The sequence below is a fragment of the Pelophylax lessonae genome (assembly GCF_965119305.1).
Source record: "Pelophylax lessonae genome assembly, chromosome: 7".
Taxonomy (NCBI): domain Eukaryota; kingdom Metazoa; phylum Chordata; class Amphibia; order Anura; family Ranidae; genus Pelophylax; species Pelophylax lessonae.
The window spans coordinates 230,430,144-230,448,596 of NC_138774.1; the positions used below are offsets into that span (position 1 = coordinate 230,430,144).

Sequence of the window (18,453 nt, forward strand, 5' to 3'; positions counted from 1 at the left end):
CCAATTTTTAAGCCCCAATCAAATTTTGGCCCATCTGGCGTCCAATATCCACCCACAAAGAATTTATGTTACAAGATGTAATGTTCTGGTACCTTTGGTACCCTTATTCCACTTTCCAATTCCGTATATGCGTCCCACCATTCTCTTCTGGTAGGTGCGCATACACCTTTAAGACCGATGCTGTCATCACTGAGCGCCGCAGAGCGGCTATTTCAACCGCCGGCGTTCTCACTCACATCGTTCGTTCAACCTGCCGTGAAGCTCATATGCTTACAAGCGTACCTCGCTGTCTGAACCTCGCTGCTGATCCCTGTATCCCGCTACCGGATCACTTGCTCATACCGAACCACTCTACTACTGCTTGCTATTAGTGATAAGTACCCCGCAGGGGAATCCTCCATAACCTTCCTACCAAGCTTACACTATTTAGCTCTGCATACTAAGGACTATTACTATCATCTGCACTATTTAGATTGCTAGCTCTTGAGCCTACTAACATCTATCCTTGCACTGGGTTAGTCTCTCTTGTATGTCATCTGCTATCCTACCACCTACTACCATACATGATTGCTAACCTATCTGCATCCCACCTGCTACCATCTATACTCTCATGAACATTCCTCTCAAGTGTTTGTCTCCTGTTGTCTCCATTCAAACCTGTCTCTCTAGCTCATCATCACTATACTGCAATATACATATATCACTCTAGGAACATCTTATTGAGTGTGTATATTTGTATGCTGAATCAGACAGACCACCGTGATGAGTCTTGGGAGTTGGGATTGGTATTTCAACGTATCTCTGCATGACTACTGAGTGGGGTTTTTCTGCAGCTGCAAATCCATCTTGTTCAAAAAACGCAGGAGCGTTACACAAGATAAAACAATTTCCAGATAAAAATTCATATAAATACAATAAAATTAAAAATCACTAATAAAACAATTCAAATCAAGTTGTACGTTTATTCCTTTAGGGCATAAAATCTCAGTCAGATAAATCCCTCTTGTCTCATTTTTTTGACAACTCCATCACTCTATTGGAACTTCTCCAGGTTTTTGGGGTCACAGCAATCCCCCATACTCCAAATAACATTTGTACACATATACAGGGGAATGAGCAATAGACAATCTCTCAAACGGCATGGAAATCCCTTGCAAACCTGCAAAGAAAAGGGTGAACATGTTAGCAAATTCACATCCTATGTACTCACAGTGAGACTGTCCTCTCCGCAGAGGCCACCTTCTCACCTGACGAATCTCTAACACTAGCATTCCTGTTAAGACAGCTAAAACATCCGGCTCCCTAAGGGCACTCTTGACTCGTCATCCTGTTGTGTTCCTGTAACAGACAAAAGGAAAAACAACCTGACAATCTAACTAACTAAACATTTTCGGTGCCTGTGTCATTTGGGAACCATATGACTAGCAATAGACAAAGTCCCTCTCAATTACCAGGGCACTGACTCTTTCCTATCCTAGTCAGACCCACAAGTTAGGATGAAGAAGTGCGGAGTCTATCCAGCTGGTGTTCACAGTGTCCTTCTCTCAAAAACACAGAGGCAACACATCTTCTCCTGACGGCACGCTGTCATTGCTGGAGCCTTCGCAATAGCTTGCCTATTTGTGAGTGTCTGTAAAAACTCTTCAAGGGGTCCTCTCATTCTGGCACCCCTCCCTCTGAAGACACAATGAGCCACCACACCTTTTCCACAATGTAGCAACTCGCACAAATTTTCCTTCAAAATTACTCTGGCCCACTGGCCCAAAGCAATCTTTGCAGTGTCATTTTCCATCATTGTTTTAACAACCATAATTGCCTATGGCTCAAAGGATCTTTACAAACTGTCTTTAGCAAAGTGTCTCTGTGAACTAGGGGTTTACCCCCTCCAGGTAGCAGCCCCTGGCTTTACCAGGAGAAGTCCTCTGTGGCAGAAGTTATTTTCTCCCAGGTGACAAAACTATGGCAGTTTCAATGATCCCCGTCTTCTTTTGCAAGGATAGAAGGGAAGAGGGATTTGGGAAGAGGGCTCCTAGCCCTAACAGCAAAATTTCAACAATAGAACTCTTCAGGCTCACTAGCCCCTTTGTAACTCAAATTCTTTTGAATGAATCAAGAACTCGGCATACCTCAGTAGTAGTGGTCAGGATGAGGTATATGGGCGATCTTGCCTTGAGGACTCAGGATACTCTGGATGGTTAACTTTCACTCGATCAATGTAAATCGACCACCCCAGATTCCAATTCTCCTTGATGGACAGAAAGGTTTCCCACAGCTCAAGCCTGGACAGATTCCAATGAGGCTTAGTGACATAAAGGAAGTCCCACACAGCATCTTTACACCAAGCCCCCCTCTTGCTTTTGATTTCCTCCATTACCTCCCATGGAGCATATGTATAATCGTATCCATATTCCATGGCCACTTTCCTCTGGATAAGTGGTTGGAAACGAGAGAACCTGAGAAGTTTCTGCCTATATCCTCTTCCAGGTGGGGCATATGGAGTCTCCACTTTTGAAATTAGCATGGAATACGCATTGTTCTGGACTCAGGTCCGAGCATTAAAGCGGGGTGGGTACAGGTCCGGAACCCTTGTGGCATAGGCCTCACAGAACCCAAGATTCCTTGCACACCTCATCTGAACGACCGCTGCTTCGGTTTCTTCACTAAGTTAACTGGAACTTGCAGGACTTCTTCTTCCTTCAATTCCCTAGTCCCACTCAGCCTCCACATCTGATCCCCAGTCACTGATTTCCTCTTCCAGGGATCTGTATCGATACTCAAAACAGGGTGACCCCACATCAATGATCCCTGCCTCCCCTTCACTGAACGAACTGGAGGACTTAAACTTCTAGATCCATTAACACCCCTCTGCCTCTTTAAGAGCTGGACTTTTTGTTGCTGCAACCGCATCCAATGCACCTTATGACTGCTGCTCTGCCCTCGCGACTTGTGTGCATTGCACCTCTGAAATGTGGGTCTCTCTGGTTTGAAAGATGGTTGTGCAGGTCAGCACCACTGGTCCGGGCCCCAACGGTGTTCTGGGCACTCCCAGTACTCTCCCAAAGAGAATAGCCACTACTGGTGTCAGTAGTTCAGAGGTGGTTTCTACCTCCCAGTTCACATACAATCTCCTGGGCTGGCAATCACGCTACTCCAACTTCAGCAACATGTCACTGCAGTGCCCAAACTGGCCTAATGCTCACAGTTGCATAGAGACATTCAGGCATCTGCCACATACCAGTCCAAGATGCTCCGTGTCCCCTCCGCTGCACAAAGCCACATTTCTCTTGGGTATCAATTGGACCCCTGTGTCCAACATGGTTGGATTCTGTGATTCACTGCTTTGCAGGCTCTGCGTCAACACATGGGATAGCCCCTGCATTCCGGCTCACTTCCGACATCTGCCATCTTGCTCCTCCACACACGTGTCTGCTCCTCAGCTACACCCGATGGCAGAAGTGACGTCTCAGCTCCACTGTTCAGATTGGCGGCCTGCCCACATCCCCAGATTAGCTGACTTTCCGGCGGTGGCTCCTCCTGCTAGGCAAATCTCTTTGATGCGCTTTCTCCCGGGCAGTGCAGTTACCCCTTTGCTTCTTCCATAACTCTATTCAGCCTGCACGAATGGTACTGCAATGCAGATTGTGTTCCCTGCCACAGACACACATACATCTGTCTCTTCTGTCTTGACTTGAGCTCCGATTGCACTTTTTCGTTCACATGCCAACCGAACTCCCCCACTGCTGCTGAAAACTGTCCTGCTGTTACTGACTGCATGGCAGACATTTTCTTCTACAGCACATATTGTGCTGATGCGCGGATCCCCGTGTCCCAGGTTACTGCTTTCCTGACCATAACTTGAAAGCACACTTACACTGATCACTGTAGAGCAGACATTACTTTCTTTCACAGTACAGCACATCCTTTCTTCACTGACACTCCAGCATTTTACTTGAGAAGACGTGGTGTTTTTTGGTATATATCAGGTCATTGCCGGTAGCAACCACTGCTGTAATTTACTGTCCCTGTAGGGCTTGCTGTGTGTTGACTTCTTGTGTCTCATCTTCCTTTTTTTCCCACAAACAGAGCTTTCTTTTGGTGGTATTTCACCTGTGCGATTTTTTGATCATGCGCTATAAACAAAAAAAGAGCGTCAATTTTGCAAAAATAACAATATTTTTCACATTTTTTTATATGAAATTCCACAAAAAAAATGTAAAAATCAAAATTTTTTAACATTTTAGGCCAATTTGTTTTCTGTTACATATGTTTGGTAAAAAAAAAATCGCAAAAAGCGTATTTTGATTGGTTTGCGCAAAAGTTATTGCGTTTACTAACTAAGGGAAAGATTTTTGTCATTTTTATTGTTTTTTTTTTAACGAGTAATGGCGGCGATCTGCGTTTTTTTTTTTTGCGGGACTGCAACATTGCGGCGGACAGATCGGACCCTTGACTGACATTTTTGACACTTTTGGGGGTACCAGTGACATTACTACAGTAATCAGTGCTATACATATGCACATGTACTGTAAAAATGACACTGGGAGGGAAGGGGTTAACTTTATTTGAGAGGGAGGGGTTAAGTGTGTCCCTAGGGGCGTGCTTCTAACTGTGATTGGATGTGGCTGTGTGTGTAACAGCACAGATCAACGGTCCCACATAGCAGGACCGTATGATCTGTGCTTTTACACAGGGAAGAATGACAGGCGGCTTTGTTTACATTAGCCGCGCTTCCTAGTGAACGAGCGGGGGCGGGAGCAGCTGAAAGACCCCGAGCACATGTGCCCTTGGCATTTATACAGTATCCCAGCATGCAACAGAGGCACTTTCCTCTTGCCAATCACCGGGGCTGTAACAAATGCCTGTGCACTCACTTGTCAGGTTTCCTTCCACTGTCCAATATGCTTCCCTATTGGATGAGTGTGAAATATTTCAGACAAGCAGAGTTGCACCTGAGCACCATGCGCAGACCTCACTAATGGATCCTGCTCTCTGGTAAGCAGAAAGACCCAAACACTATACTCTCTCTCTAGCACCTACCTAGGAGGGTGCTACATAATTTCTAAATTGCTGCATTTGTAAATTTCAAAAGCCAGTAAAAAAAGAATCATAGTGATAAAAAAAAAGCACTCGTGGCTTAAAGTCATCTTTTTTCTGTTTAATTTTCTTTAAGGGGGTGTGGCAGGGTGTGTCTTATGCCTACATACTTTTGCTAATAGGTGTCCCTCGTTGTCATCTCAAAAAGTTGGGGGGTATGCACTAGGGTGCAGGTGGATAGGGGATCACTGTGCTGCATGTGGCTGGCATGGAATTGTGCTGCAGGGGGATGTGGTGGTGCTGTGTTGTAGGGTGCTTGGGTGGCACTGTTTGCTGGTGGCTGGGATGGTACTGTGCCGCAGGTGGATGAAGTGGCACTCTTCTGCAATTGGCTGGGGTGGCACTGTGTTGCAGGGGGCTCGGATGGCACAGTGCTGAAGGGGGATGGGGTGGCACTGGGTTGCAAGTGGCTGGCATGGCACTGCACTGCAGGGGGATGGGGTGCACTGTGCTATAGGTGGCTGGGATGGTCCTCGTGATAAACCTTTCATCCAATTTCTAAATTGCTACATATTTAAATTTCAAAAGCCAGTATAAAGGAATAGTAGTGTTAAAAATAAAAAAGCACTGGTGAGTTTAGCTAATTTTTTATTTTTTTAGTTTAATTCTCCTTAAGGGGGCGTGGCATAGGGTTTGTGTTTTATGCCTACACACTTTTGATAATAGGTGTCTCTTGTTTCCATCTCAAAAAGTTGGGAGTAATGTACTAGGGTGAAGGTGGATAGGGTATCACTGGAGGTGGCTGGCATGGCATTGTGCTACAGGTGGCTGGTGTGGCACTGTGTTGCATGTGGCCTAGATGGCACTGTGTTGCAGGTGGCTGGGGTGGCACTGACTGCAGGTGGCTAGGGTGGCACTGTGTTGCAAGTAGCCAAGGTGGCACTGTGCTGCAGGTGGCTGAGATGGCACTGTGCTGCAGATGGCTTGCAGATGGCTAGTATTGTGCTGCAGGTGGTTGGGTTACACTGTGCTGCAGGTGGCTAGAGTGGCACTGTGCTGCAGGTGGCTCGGGGCGGCACTGTGCTGCAGGTGGCCCAGTCGGCACTGGCTGCAGGGGGGCTGGGTTATACTGTGCTTGATAAGTAAATCCCTAAATGTCATTACCTGTGCATAGTACTCATGGAGTGTAGATTTCGAAGAGTAAACAAAATCTCTGTTGGAATCTAAAGGAGAAGAAATAAGGTTAATCGGCATACAATGTTACCATATAAGTATCTGTTTTTTTTCTACACTACAGGTGACAGGTATTTTTATGGAGACATCAGGGGTCTTATAGACCCCTGAAGTCTCTCCTGCCCTAAACTGCAGCTAACCAAGCACAGATCATTCTGGATTAGCTGATTTCCTGGCTACTTCTGAAACTGGAATTGTTAAAATCTTTCTCACTCCTAGCTCCACTATTCATAGAGGAGATTGGGCAATGGTTGCTCTTTAATCTTCTCTAGCTTTTACTGTTTGGCCTGTTTACCACAGTCCTGGGCTCCATTGAGGAACAGGAGAGCCTGGAAACCACCGACGGGGGGAGGGAGAGACAAGGCAGCCCTGCTCACTACTATAGAGCCACCTGGATCACATTTACTGAACAGCCAACCACTGGCAAAAAAATGGCACCAAGCTCATGGCTACAGTTGCAGCCATCAGCTTGTTTTGAAGTGAAGTCCAAGACGTTTCAAAACGGCTTAAGGAAGGTAGGTGGTTAATGTAAAGCATGACTTAATTAGCTATGTACATATCAGGTACTCTTAAGTGAAATACATCTTCATCGGGGTCAGTGGATCCATGTGATTGAGTACATTTGTATATTTGCAGATGCCCTTTAACTAAATGACAAGAAACATTGAGTTGAGTTGTGCTAAATGCAACCTCAGCAAAACACAGATCTCTCCCATAACAGCGTGTGTTGTAAATTACTTTTGTTCTTGACCTACAAACCCAAATTCTGTCTTCATACGACATTAATAAAACACATGTGTAGGTATATATAGTGGCCTACAGTGAAGAATTACAGCAAGCCGGTTTTTAAAAACCTGATTTCAATGCTCAGGCTCACACTCCATGGTGTAGAAGACCTTGCCGTGGGGTCGTTTATCACTTTTGGGTCACAACTGAGTTGCAGAGGGCCCCAATCCTCTGGTTATAGCTCAGGTTGGGTGTTGTGTCAAATACCCAGCCCAACTAACACCTGGGTCTTGAGGTATAAGGCACATATTGCAGATGGGGACCTGTCATCACAGCAAGCCAGACTGACCCTAGTTCTCCCCACTATCACCAGTCCCCTGACCAAGCCAGACTTTGCAGTTACTTCTCCCTGGTTCCTCAGTTATAGGCCACCATACACTATTGGATTAAAGAGACTTACTCCATTTCTGTCTAGAACTTATGCAACGTGCAATTCAAGAGTCCATATAGGTATGGTCTTTAACAATCCATTACAGCATGGTTTAAAGTTCTTTACACTAGTCAGATTCAGTTTATTTTGCCCACATATGGATATTCTTTCGTAAGAGTGCTCCAGCTTCCTGACTTAACCCTTTAGGGGGAAAAGAACGCATGACATTTCCCCAAATGGGAAAGCCAGTCTATAGGCAGTCTACATCTATAGTTTCATATAGGTCTTAAGTCTCTGACGAAGGACTAAGCTCCTACTCTGCAGAACACTAACTTTCCTTCTCAATCTCTCACCTCCAACTCTCTGGGCTCCATCCCTCCTTACTACTTATACCTGCAACTAGGAGGATGACGGGATCCCTAAGGGACAAAAGCTAAATTATACCCCTGGCCCAACCATTGTGTTCAGTAGTAGTGTCCTATAGTGGTGTGCCAGATAGTGTTTCCCCAGCTTAAAAGCACGCTTCTGATGTTGAAAGGCATACGGCCTGCATCAGCACGACCTTTGGCCACACATTCTCACCCCTTTAGATATGACAGTAGAAGCTTGCTTAGGGGGGAAGTTGTATCAGTTTTTCAAATTTCTTTTTTTTTTTTTTTTATTCGGGTTTCATTTTTTTAAATGACAAGTCACATGACTGGGACATTTCTAAATCATGTTTTTAGCTATTCACAAACCTAGATCAAGTGAAAATATAACATTTGTCCTATAGTTCAGCTGTTCTGCAGTTCTATAGTCCTGTAAAGAAGAAAAGGCTGACAATGCTGCTCTCTAATATTTAGTGCCCCTTTTACAGAGATTTTCCATCACTACTTGCAATGTCAGCTCGACAGGAAGTGAGGGGAAATCTCCCTACAAGCAAGACAGATCAAAAACCTTTCCATACTCTTTCCAAAGCCAAAAGAAACCTTTGTTGAAGTTTTGTGTAACGCCTCCAGCTTCAAAAATCTGGGGACCTGTTTTGATGTTCCAGTCCAGTAATATTTTGGTGAATTTTCTGTGAATTGTTGTGCATAGCAGATAAAAGGAAGTTTTCAGATTCTTTATCACAAAATCTTACATTTTATGTTCTTCTAATCTCTTCTAGACTGTGGGAACGTGCAGGCTGGAGGCCACGAAGATGGGGAGGCAGAGGCTGGGTGGATTGAGGGAGCCGCCATTTTGTTGTCTGTCATTTGTGTGGTGTGGGTGACAGCCTTCAATGACTGGAGTAAGGAGAAGCAGTTCCGCGGGCTGCAGAGTCGCATTGAGCAAGAGCAAAGATTCTCTGTCATCAGAAATGGACAAGTCATACAGATCCCCGTGGCTGAGCTCGTTGTGGGAGACATCGCCCAAATAAAATATGGTAAGATGGGGACTTCATTTAGAACTTTTTATAACAGCATATGTATTAATATTTATGTCACATTTTAAAGAATATACATTAACTTCTTGCCTAGAGAATTATCAAGAATGACGCAGGTAAGGACACAGCCAAACTACAAAATAATCATACACGTGAATGTGCTGTGGGGTTCATAGGTCCAAAAAGTCCACAGGTCCAAAGATATTTGTGGTAGTTCCTCAGTGAGACTGAAATCTCTGCTATATATTATTGAAATAGCAGAGAGGGCACCACCTCAACTAAGTGCAGTGTATAGGAAAAGACTATTAAAAATCACAGGTGCCAACCACAAGATGCATAAGGATAAGAGCATGTAGTTAATTTAGTGCGAATTGCTGCTGAGCCTCAGTGTATCTTCAGGCGCCAGGAAGCAGATGCTGCTGTCAGGAGCTGTGTAGGACACCAGAAACAAAACCAGAAATCCTGCAGCCATTTAAAACAAATCCAACTGTCCAACTGCTAATGCCTCGTACACACGCAACCATTTTCGGCCGACCGATCGGCCGTCTTTTGTCCAGTGTTGTTGTGTTGGTTGAAATGTGCTCTAGACTGCACACAAATTTTCTCAGCCAACAAAAACCAACTTCAGAAGTGATGTCATGTGCTGGTTTACTTTCCGTGTGTTTTTTCTTCTCTGAGCATGCCCAGTCTTGCTCATCAGATTTTTGTCTGCCGAAATCTGTACTGACTGACGGAAAATCGGCCGTTCTGTTGACGGCCAACAAAAATTTTATAGCCTGCACACCAGATTTTTTTCGGCCGAAAAGTCAGAGTCGGTTGTCGAAAGCATCATACTAACAAGCCGAAAATCGGCCGATCGGACGTTGGCCGAAAATTCACGGCCAACTATTGATGCGTGTGTACGAGGCATTATTCATCTAGTGTGGGAGACCATCCTGACTTGTAACAAAGTATGGGCCCCATGTCTTTTGGTACCAATCTCATCTCCTTCTACAAATACTGACCAAACGTATCCTAGTCAGCATTGCTTCTTGAATTGTAGCCTTTATGTCCAATGCAGCAGCTAAGCCCACCTACATGCCTTCTTATTTTTCACAATTGCTGGATCATTTAATTTCAATAAATTTCAGTGGGTCCCGGAACATAGACTTATTGGGGATCTTCCTCTGGTGACATTTCACACCTTACTGGGAAGAATCATTTTAGGCAACCTCTCTTTCCTCTCCCTTCCCCTTTCCTTGTATCCCTTGTAATCTTTTCTTTTTAATCCATTTTTGACATTTGACTTCTTCTTTTCTTTGCTACTCTATTCTCATTACTTTTTGTTTGCTACCCGTATGAAACTACTAAAGGGATTTCTATACTTCTGTTTCATGATGTTTCCAAGCCCAGAGGTTAGAGCTCTTATCCGATTCAGGATCCTCTGTTGTATAAGAAAAGGAGTCTAAGGAGGACGTCCAAGGGAAGTCTCTGAATGAGGGAACGAGGCAGACCTGGGACCCGCTGCTACCGGACTTCCACCTTGGACTCCTTTTATTGAACATATACAACAGAGGATCCTGAACCGGATAAGAGCTCTAACCTCTTCTTCCTCAAAACAAACAAAATTCCTCCATACTATTGGTATCAGAAGGACCACAAACTGTACCTGCTTGAGACAAATTCCTCCTGTATTCCCAAGAAAAACTTCTCAGTCCAACATCTCCTTGTGTGAATGATCCAAAGCAAGCATTTTTGAGGATCAGGCACTCCCTCTTCTTTTCTTATATAAATATGGTGAACAAATCCTCCTTGAAAAAGGCGCTATACCTGTAAAGCCGAAACATGTAGGAACCTGAATATTCCTTCACGGACCGCAAGCTGAAACCTTCAGCGTGGACCAACAGAAGGATATATTCATATGTCACCATATCACTGTGTCACCCTTCTTACCTTTCTTACTATAACAATGGGTCTATAACCCAGACACAACACCAAGTAATTTTGTTCTATATTTATTTCTTATCAATAAATGTACAATTGTTTTACAAATTTTTGAATCACTTGGCCTTTAAAGTCCCAATTTCTTTGTTTGAGGCACCAAAACCCAACAAAAACTACTACCAGGGATGACGGCCAAAAAATACTCTAGGTCTGGGAATCACACCTTCTCTACACATATACTTCCTTCCCTGGAGTAAAAGTCCATATTTGAGAAACGTGGTGCTAAGACTTGGTAGGTTTATGGTAAATTACTTGATGCCAAGGACATTTAGTATATGTGATTCTGAACCTGAAAAACCTGGGACATATCAAATGACGGCTACAAGACTTGTGGCTGCAAAGCTATTAACAACAATAAATGCACAAACAATGAACTAAAACAACAAGACTAATTGACCTGTTTTCTCTTGCATACCTAATTGATAAAAAAAAGACAACAGTGGTTAGGTCTCCTGCCACTGCTTACTTTTTTACTGCCGGCGGTTTTCCAGATGAAGCGGCTGGTAATACATGCACTCTAGTTTCTCCGACGGAGGAAAAGAAAGTTTTTATCTCCCCTTTTAAAAACTTTGAAATTGTAATAAATCTGAGGCGGTGTTTTGCTCCTTGACACATCTTGCTCTGCGTGGTCTCCCACAGCACTGACTCACACGTATTGATGGTTCAATGCTGTTAACAACATTAATATTGCAGGAGAAAATGAACTTCATTCATTTTTTAATATTCTCTGATGTTCCAGGCGACCTGCTGCCCGCAGATGGAGTTCTGATCCAGGGAAACGATCTGAAGATTGATGAAAGCTCGTTGACAGGCGAATCGGATCACGTGCGCAAGTCTGTAGAAAAGGACCCGATGCTGCTTTCTGGTGAGGACATGGACCTTTACATGACACCATACATCTGTGTAAATTAATTCTGTTTGATCAGCTTGTTTTTATTTTGTCCAATTCTTCTGATGGCTTTTGGATTGGTTTCTGGAACATTAAATTATATCCAAAACTTTTTTCATTTTAGCTAGAGTAGGGAATTGTAAAAACCTATTTTCCTGGTGCCAACATTGCAGCATACCTGTGGTAGCATGCTGCCATGGATTTGGATCAGAAAAGGAAAATCAGGGTAAGTATTTGATACATTTTTCCATTTTCTTTTCCATCTGCATCCTGTTCATTGTTCTTCCCTTCCTGTCCTGTAGATAGGACCAAGGGGAAATCCCCTTGGAAGAAGTGTGTCGATTGGAAGTTTCCTCCTTTTTCCTGTTCTGGTCAGAATTTTTCATTAACTTCAGTCCTAGTGACAGTGGTCATCAGGACAAAAAGAAAGGGTGAATCTCCCCTGCACTGCGTGAGATTCACCCCATCCCTGCTGGGGAGATTCAGCCCTAAAAACCCAACAGTGGCTTCAAGCCCTTTCTATTGTATTTAAAAAAAAAAGTTTTGCCTATAGACACACTTTAAAATAGGCCTAAACCAATGTGGCACTGCCCCCTAGGGAGCTGCTAAGATTGGATTCCCCTGGGTTACCCATAGCAACATTCCGTTAAAACTTTTCACTTTAACTCTTGGCTCAGACAATGAACAGTCCAGGGGATTTTTTTTTGTGTGTTTTATTTTGAACTGGGATGGGAGAAGGGATGAGTGGGATACTCCAACTATAAACTATGCACAATTCTGAGGACAATTAGCTGCAGTGTATGCGGCAAGGCCGCTGCTTCACTTTGCCACAGTAGTAAAGATAGATGAAAAGGCTCCTATTCAAATTACTCTTCAGGGTCTCAACTTGGCACCCCCATTGTCTCCAGCTGTGTGTGCTTGCCCCTGTCTACTGACTCTCACCGGAATGGTCCCCTTCCTGGGCACACCCCTGGCAAGCTCCCTGGTACTCACGGACACTGTTTTTCTTTAGGTTGCTCTGCCACTTGCTCCACAGTCAGTATTCTCTGGACCTCCTGGCTCAGCACCACACGTCTGGTCCACTAGGCCAACAGCCTGTGACCACTTTCTACACTGACAGGAGGAGAGACAGCCTTCACCCTCCTCCTGGGACCTGGCTTCCCGCCCAAAGGCATCCTGTCACGTGCCCTTGGCTTTTATCACCTATCCCTGGATGCACCACTCTTGTGCCAACCCAATGGGACAGCCACAAAAGCCTGTGTGTCATTGGCTTGTGTTACCTTTATCCTCATGCTGGAGGCCAATATCCATAATGGCACTGTCTGTATGAGGCAACGGGACTAAGGCAGGCCATAGATGATGTGATTTTCTTTCCTGAAACCACAGGATGCAGGAAAGAAAATAATTTGATTCCCCCATCAACACAGTTAGTATTGATGGGGAATTCCCTCCCGTTCTCCTGGTGGGGGAGGGGGGGGGGGCGTGGGAAGCCGCCCTAGCCAGGAGAACAAAGTGAATCTCATGTAAAAATCCAACATGCTGGTTGTACCCAAGTCGATGGATTGACTTAGGTACAATCAACCTGCTCATACATGGTTCAAATCTTGGCTGGTCCCACCTGAAGAGGCCAAGATTCAAACCATCTAACTTACCCATGGGCTTCTTCTATTTATGGAATCCAATGGTCAGATCTTCTATGTGGATTCCCACACTTTTAATTATCACTACACCAAGGGGGAAGGGGGGGGGGCTAGGGTGGTCTCAGTGATGCAACTATATCGTTTAGTTCATTCAATTAAATGGAAAATCTAACACAAAAAGTGGGATGCTGGGAAAATGAGAAAAATTTGACTTTGGCAAATACACAATTCAACCTGCGGCACATCCTATTATTCCTTGCACTGCAGTCCTCTTATGGACTGCAGTGCAAGGAAGACGGATCTCTGCTGGAGTGCAGTACCCAGAAGCCACATCTCTTCTGGACTGCAGTGACAGGAAGGCACACCTCTTTTGGACATCAGTCCCAGGAAGACACACCTCTTTTAGACTGCAGTGACAGGAAGGCACACCTCTTTTGGACATCAGTCCCAGGAAGAAACTCCTCTTCTGGACTGCAGTCCTAAGAAGACATCCCTCTTCTGGTCTGCAGTCCTAAAAAGTCATCCCTCTTCTGGTCTGCAGTTCCAGGAAGAAACACCCCACTTCTGGACTGTAGTGACAAGAAGTCACCCTTCTTTTGCACTGCAGTCCTAAGACATCTCTCTCCTGGACTGCAGTGCCAAGAAGTCACCCTTCTTTGTCACTGCAGTCCTAAGACATCTCTCTTCTGGACTGCAGTGCCAGGAAGACACCCCTCTTCTGGACTGCAGTGCCAAGGAGACACCCCCCTCTGGACTGCAGTGCCAGAAAGACACACCTCTTCTGTAGTGCAGTGCCAGGAAGACACCCCTCTTCTGGACTGCAGTGCCAGGAAAACACCCCTCTTCTGGACTGCAGTGCCAGGAAAACACCCCTCTTCTGAGCTGCAGTGCCAGGAAGACATCCCTCTTCTGAACTGCAGTGCCAGGAAGACACCCCTCTTCTGGACTGCAGTGCCAGAAAGACATACCTCTTCTGGAGTGCATTAAGACACCCCTGGACTGCAGGGGACACGTTTCCTGTGTCACCTACCTCTTTATAGGACAATAAACCAGTATTGTATGATGATAATTTATAGCTCAGTTAATCAAGTGGAGGCAGTGAGGAGACAGAATAAGTTACATAGCTAAACCAGGACATAGTGCTATCACCTTCCTGGCATTACACCGTAGCAGAGTAAATTACAATGCTGGTTTACAGGATAAAAAATTCTCTGGCATGTAAAACAGTTCACATACAGTAAAAGTGTGATCAATGTATTTAGCTGTTTCCTCTGAATTTGGCTTTAATGCTGTGCCCATTAGAATGACTCTGCAATGGTAAAATCCTGTATAATGCTGGAGAAATCCCAGAAGCCAGATGGGCAGTGTGCCTAAAATTACAGCATGTGCCTAACTTTTATTAAGCCTCTTTTAGTTAAAGTTAAGCGCATATGCTCAGTATATCACAACTATCATAAAAATAAATGATTGTGTGCATAAAGTATATATGTATGTATGTGTGTGTATATATATATATATATATATATATATATATATATATATATATATATATATATACACACACACACACAGTATCTCACAAAAGTGAGTACACCCCTCACTATTTTGTAAATATTTTATTATATCGTTTTATGTGACAACACTGAAGAAATGACACTTTGCTACAAAGTAAAGTAGTGAGTGAACAGATTGTATAACAGTGTAAATTTGTTGTCCCCTCAAAATAACTCAACACACAGCCATTAACGTCTAAACCGCTGGCAACAAAAGTGAGTACATCCCTAAGTGAAAATGTCCAAATTGAGCCCAATTAGCAATTTTCTCTCTCCAGTGTCATGTGACTTGTTAGTATTACAAGGTCTCAGGTGTGAATGGGGAGCAGGTGTGTTAAATTTGGTGTTATCGCTCTCACTCTCTAATACTGGTCACTGGAAGTTCAACATAGCACCTCATGGCAAAGAACTCTCTGAGGATCTGAAAAAAAGAATTGTTGCTCTACATAAAGATGGCCTAGGCTATAAGAAGATTGCCAAGACCCAAAAACTGATCTGCAGCACGGGGGCCAGGACAATACAGCGGTTTACCAGGACAGGTTCCACTCAGAACAGGCCTCGCCACGGTCGACCAAAGAAGTTAAGTGCATGTGCTCAGCGTCATATCCAGAGGTTGTCTTTGGGAAATAGACATATGAGTGCTGCCAGCATTGCTGCAGAGGTTGAAGGGGTGGGGGGGTCAGCCTGTCAGTGCTCAGACCATACGCCGCACACTGCATCAAATTGGTCTGCATGGCTGTCGTCCCAGAAGGAATCCTCTTCTAAAGATGATGCACAAGGAAGCCTGCAAACAGTTTGCTGAAGACAAGCAGACTAAGGACATCGATTACTGGAACCATGTCCTGTGGTCTGATGAGACCATGATAAACTAATTTGGTTCAGATGGTGTCAAGTGTGTGTGGCGGCAACCAGGTGAGGAGTACAAAAACAAGTGTGTCTTGCCTACAGTCAAGCATGGTGGTGGGAGTGTCATGGTCTGGGGCTGCATGAGTGCTGTTGGCACTGGGGAGCTACAGTTCATTGAGGTAACCGTGAATGCTAACATGTACTGTGAACTCCATGCCCAAGAGGGTTAAGGCAGTGCTGGAAAATAATGGTAGCCACACAAAATATTGACACTTTGGACCCAGTTTTTGACATTTTCACTTAGGGGTGTACTCACTTTTGTTGCCAGTGTTTAAGACATTAATGGCAGTGTTGAGTTATTTTGAGGGGACAGCAAATTTACAATATTTTACAAGCTGTACACTCACTACTTACATTGTAGCAAAGTGTAATTTTTACAGTGTTGTCACTTGAAAAGATATAATAGAATATTAACAAAAATGTGAGGGGTGTACTCACTTTTGTGAGATACTGTATATATATTTATACTCGCCAGCCATTTTTTTAGGTTCACCTGTTTAATTGCTTGTTAACACAAACTGCTAATCAGCCAATCACATAGCAACAGCTTAATGCATTTAAGCATATGAACTTAGTGAAAACAACTTGGTGAAGTTCAAACCGAGCATCAGAATGGGGAAGAATGGGGAATTAGGTGACTTTTAACGTGGAATGGTTGTTGGTGCTGATCTATGGGAATTTTCAAGCACAACCATCTCTAGGGTTTACAGAGAATGGTCCGAAAGAGAAAAAATATCCAGTGAGCGGCAGTTGTGTGGAAGAAATGCATTGTTGATGTCAGAGGTCAGAGGACAATTGGCAGACTGACTGGAGATGATAGAAAGGCAACAGTACCTCAAATAACCACTTGTTACAACCAAGGTATGCAGAATACCATCTCTGAATGCACAACACATTGAACCTTGAAGCAGATGGGCTACAACAGCAGAAGACCACAGACCACAGGGTGCCAGTCCTGTCAGCTAAGAACAGGAATCTGAGGCTACAATTTACATAGGCTCACCAAAATTTAAGATTAGAAGATTGGAAAAACATTGCCTGGTCTAATGAGCCTCGATTTCAGCTGCAACATTCATATAGTAGGGTCAGAATTTGGCATAAACAACAGGAAAGCATAGATCGATCCTGTCTGGTTCAGAGACATGCAAAAATCTGGGATATTGCTCTCCTTGCTAACTTTATTGAAGTATTAAAATCATATGCCAGATATGACAGGAACATAAAAGGTAACGCGTTTCGCACTAAAGTCTTCACTTACTCAAACCTCAACCTGTCTGGTATTAACAGTTCAGGCTGGTGGTGGAGGTTTAATGGTGTGGGGGATATTTTCTTGGCACACTTTGGGCCTCTTTGAGAATTGCTTAAACGCCACGGCGTACCTGAGTATTGTTGCTGATCATGTCCATCCCTTTATGACTACAGTGCACCCATCTTCTAAAGGCTACTTCCAGCAGGATAATGCTCCATGTTACAGAGCTCAAATCATCTCAAACTGGTTTATTGAACATGCCAATGAGTTCATTGTACTCCAATGGCCTCCACAGTCATCAGATCTCAATCCAATAGAGAGATGTGCAGCCAACAAATTTGCAGCAACTGCGTGATGCTATCATGTCAATATGGACCAAAATCTCTGAGGAATGTTTCCAACACCTTGTTGAATGTATGCCACCAAGAATTAAAGCAGTTCTGAAGGCAAAAGGGGGTCCAACCCGGTACTAGCAAGGTATACCTAATAAAGTTGCCAGTTAGTGTATATATGGCCTTTTGGTGTATATATGGCAATTTTAGTTCAGTTGGAACTAAAACTGGCCATATACAAATATTGTTCCCTCCACACTAAACAGCACAGGTGGTTGAATCTTAGATTGTTTCAGATTGTCTGCACACAGTTTCAGAATACCCAAACAGTGGCTGCATTTGGTTGGGTGCAGACGCTGTGCAGCTGACAATTTTCCACCCAGACTCCTTCGACAAAAGTCAACTGAGTAATGAACTTTTGTCAAGCAGGGTAGTGCTGGCAGGGCCACCTATGGCTTGGAGAACCCCTGTTCAATTAATAGAGAACAGGGGTTCTCCAAAGTATGGCCTATGGACCACATCTGGCCCTCTGAAAAATGTTATCCGGCTTGAAGCTAGCGTCGGTGGTATATCCTGTGCACAGGTCGAGAATTTAAGGTCAGGACAGGCTTTCTTTGGTCACTGTAAGGGGTACTCTGATGGAGATCATGATATGAGTTGGACTGTAGCGGCCCCTTTGGCATCGAGTAAATAATGAGAGGAGAGCTTCTGACGGGTGCAGTACTTTTATTCTTTTGCATCAAAGGTGTGCAGGAGGGTTGAACACCACCAACATTAATATCTTTAACACCTTGAGCACCGTTAACCATAAGCATCATGAGCACCGTGTAAACTGTAAACGACATACAATACATTTGTTTACAGTGATCACCAAAAAGGGCAGAGGCGTAACTAGAACCTTCAGGGCCCCGATGCAAGAAACCATGAAGGGCCCCCCAGACCCCTGGCCGGGGCCCTTCCCTTCAAGCCCGGGGCTCTTCCCACTAATCCTGGGGCTCTTTAATCTCATTGCATGGCCTTTTATTATGGTCCCGCATCAGGATCCTTTCACAAGTTCTGCAGTGGGCCCCCTT

General features: G+C 44.3%; 1 protein-coding gene across 7 annotated transcripts in view; it reads left to right on the forward strand.

The window, feature by feature from the left end:
* ATP2B3 (ATPase plasma membrane Ca2+ transporting 3) overlaps positions 1–18,453 on the forward strand; it is a 307,321-nt gene that overhangs the window by 148,839 nt on the left and 140,029 nt on the right. For all 7 annotated transcript variants that reach the window (XM_082263025.1, XM_082263024.1, XM_082263019.1 and 4 more), the window contains exons 3-4: positions 8,571–8,828; positions 11,551–11,676. In XM_082263025.1, the coding sequence (XP_082119151.1) occupies positions 8,571–8,828; positions 11,551–11,676 (384 nt within the window). The remainder of the gene's footprint in view (positions 1–8,570; positions 8,829–11,550; positions 11,677–18,453) is intronic.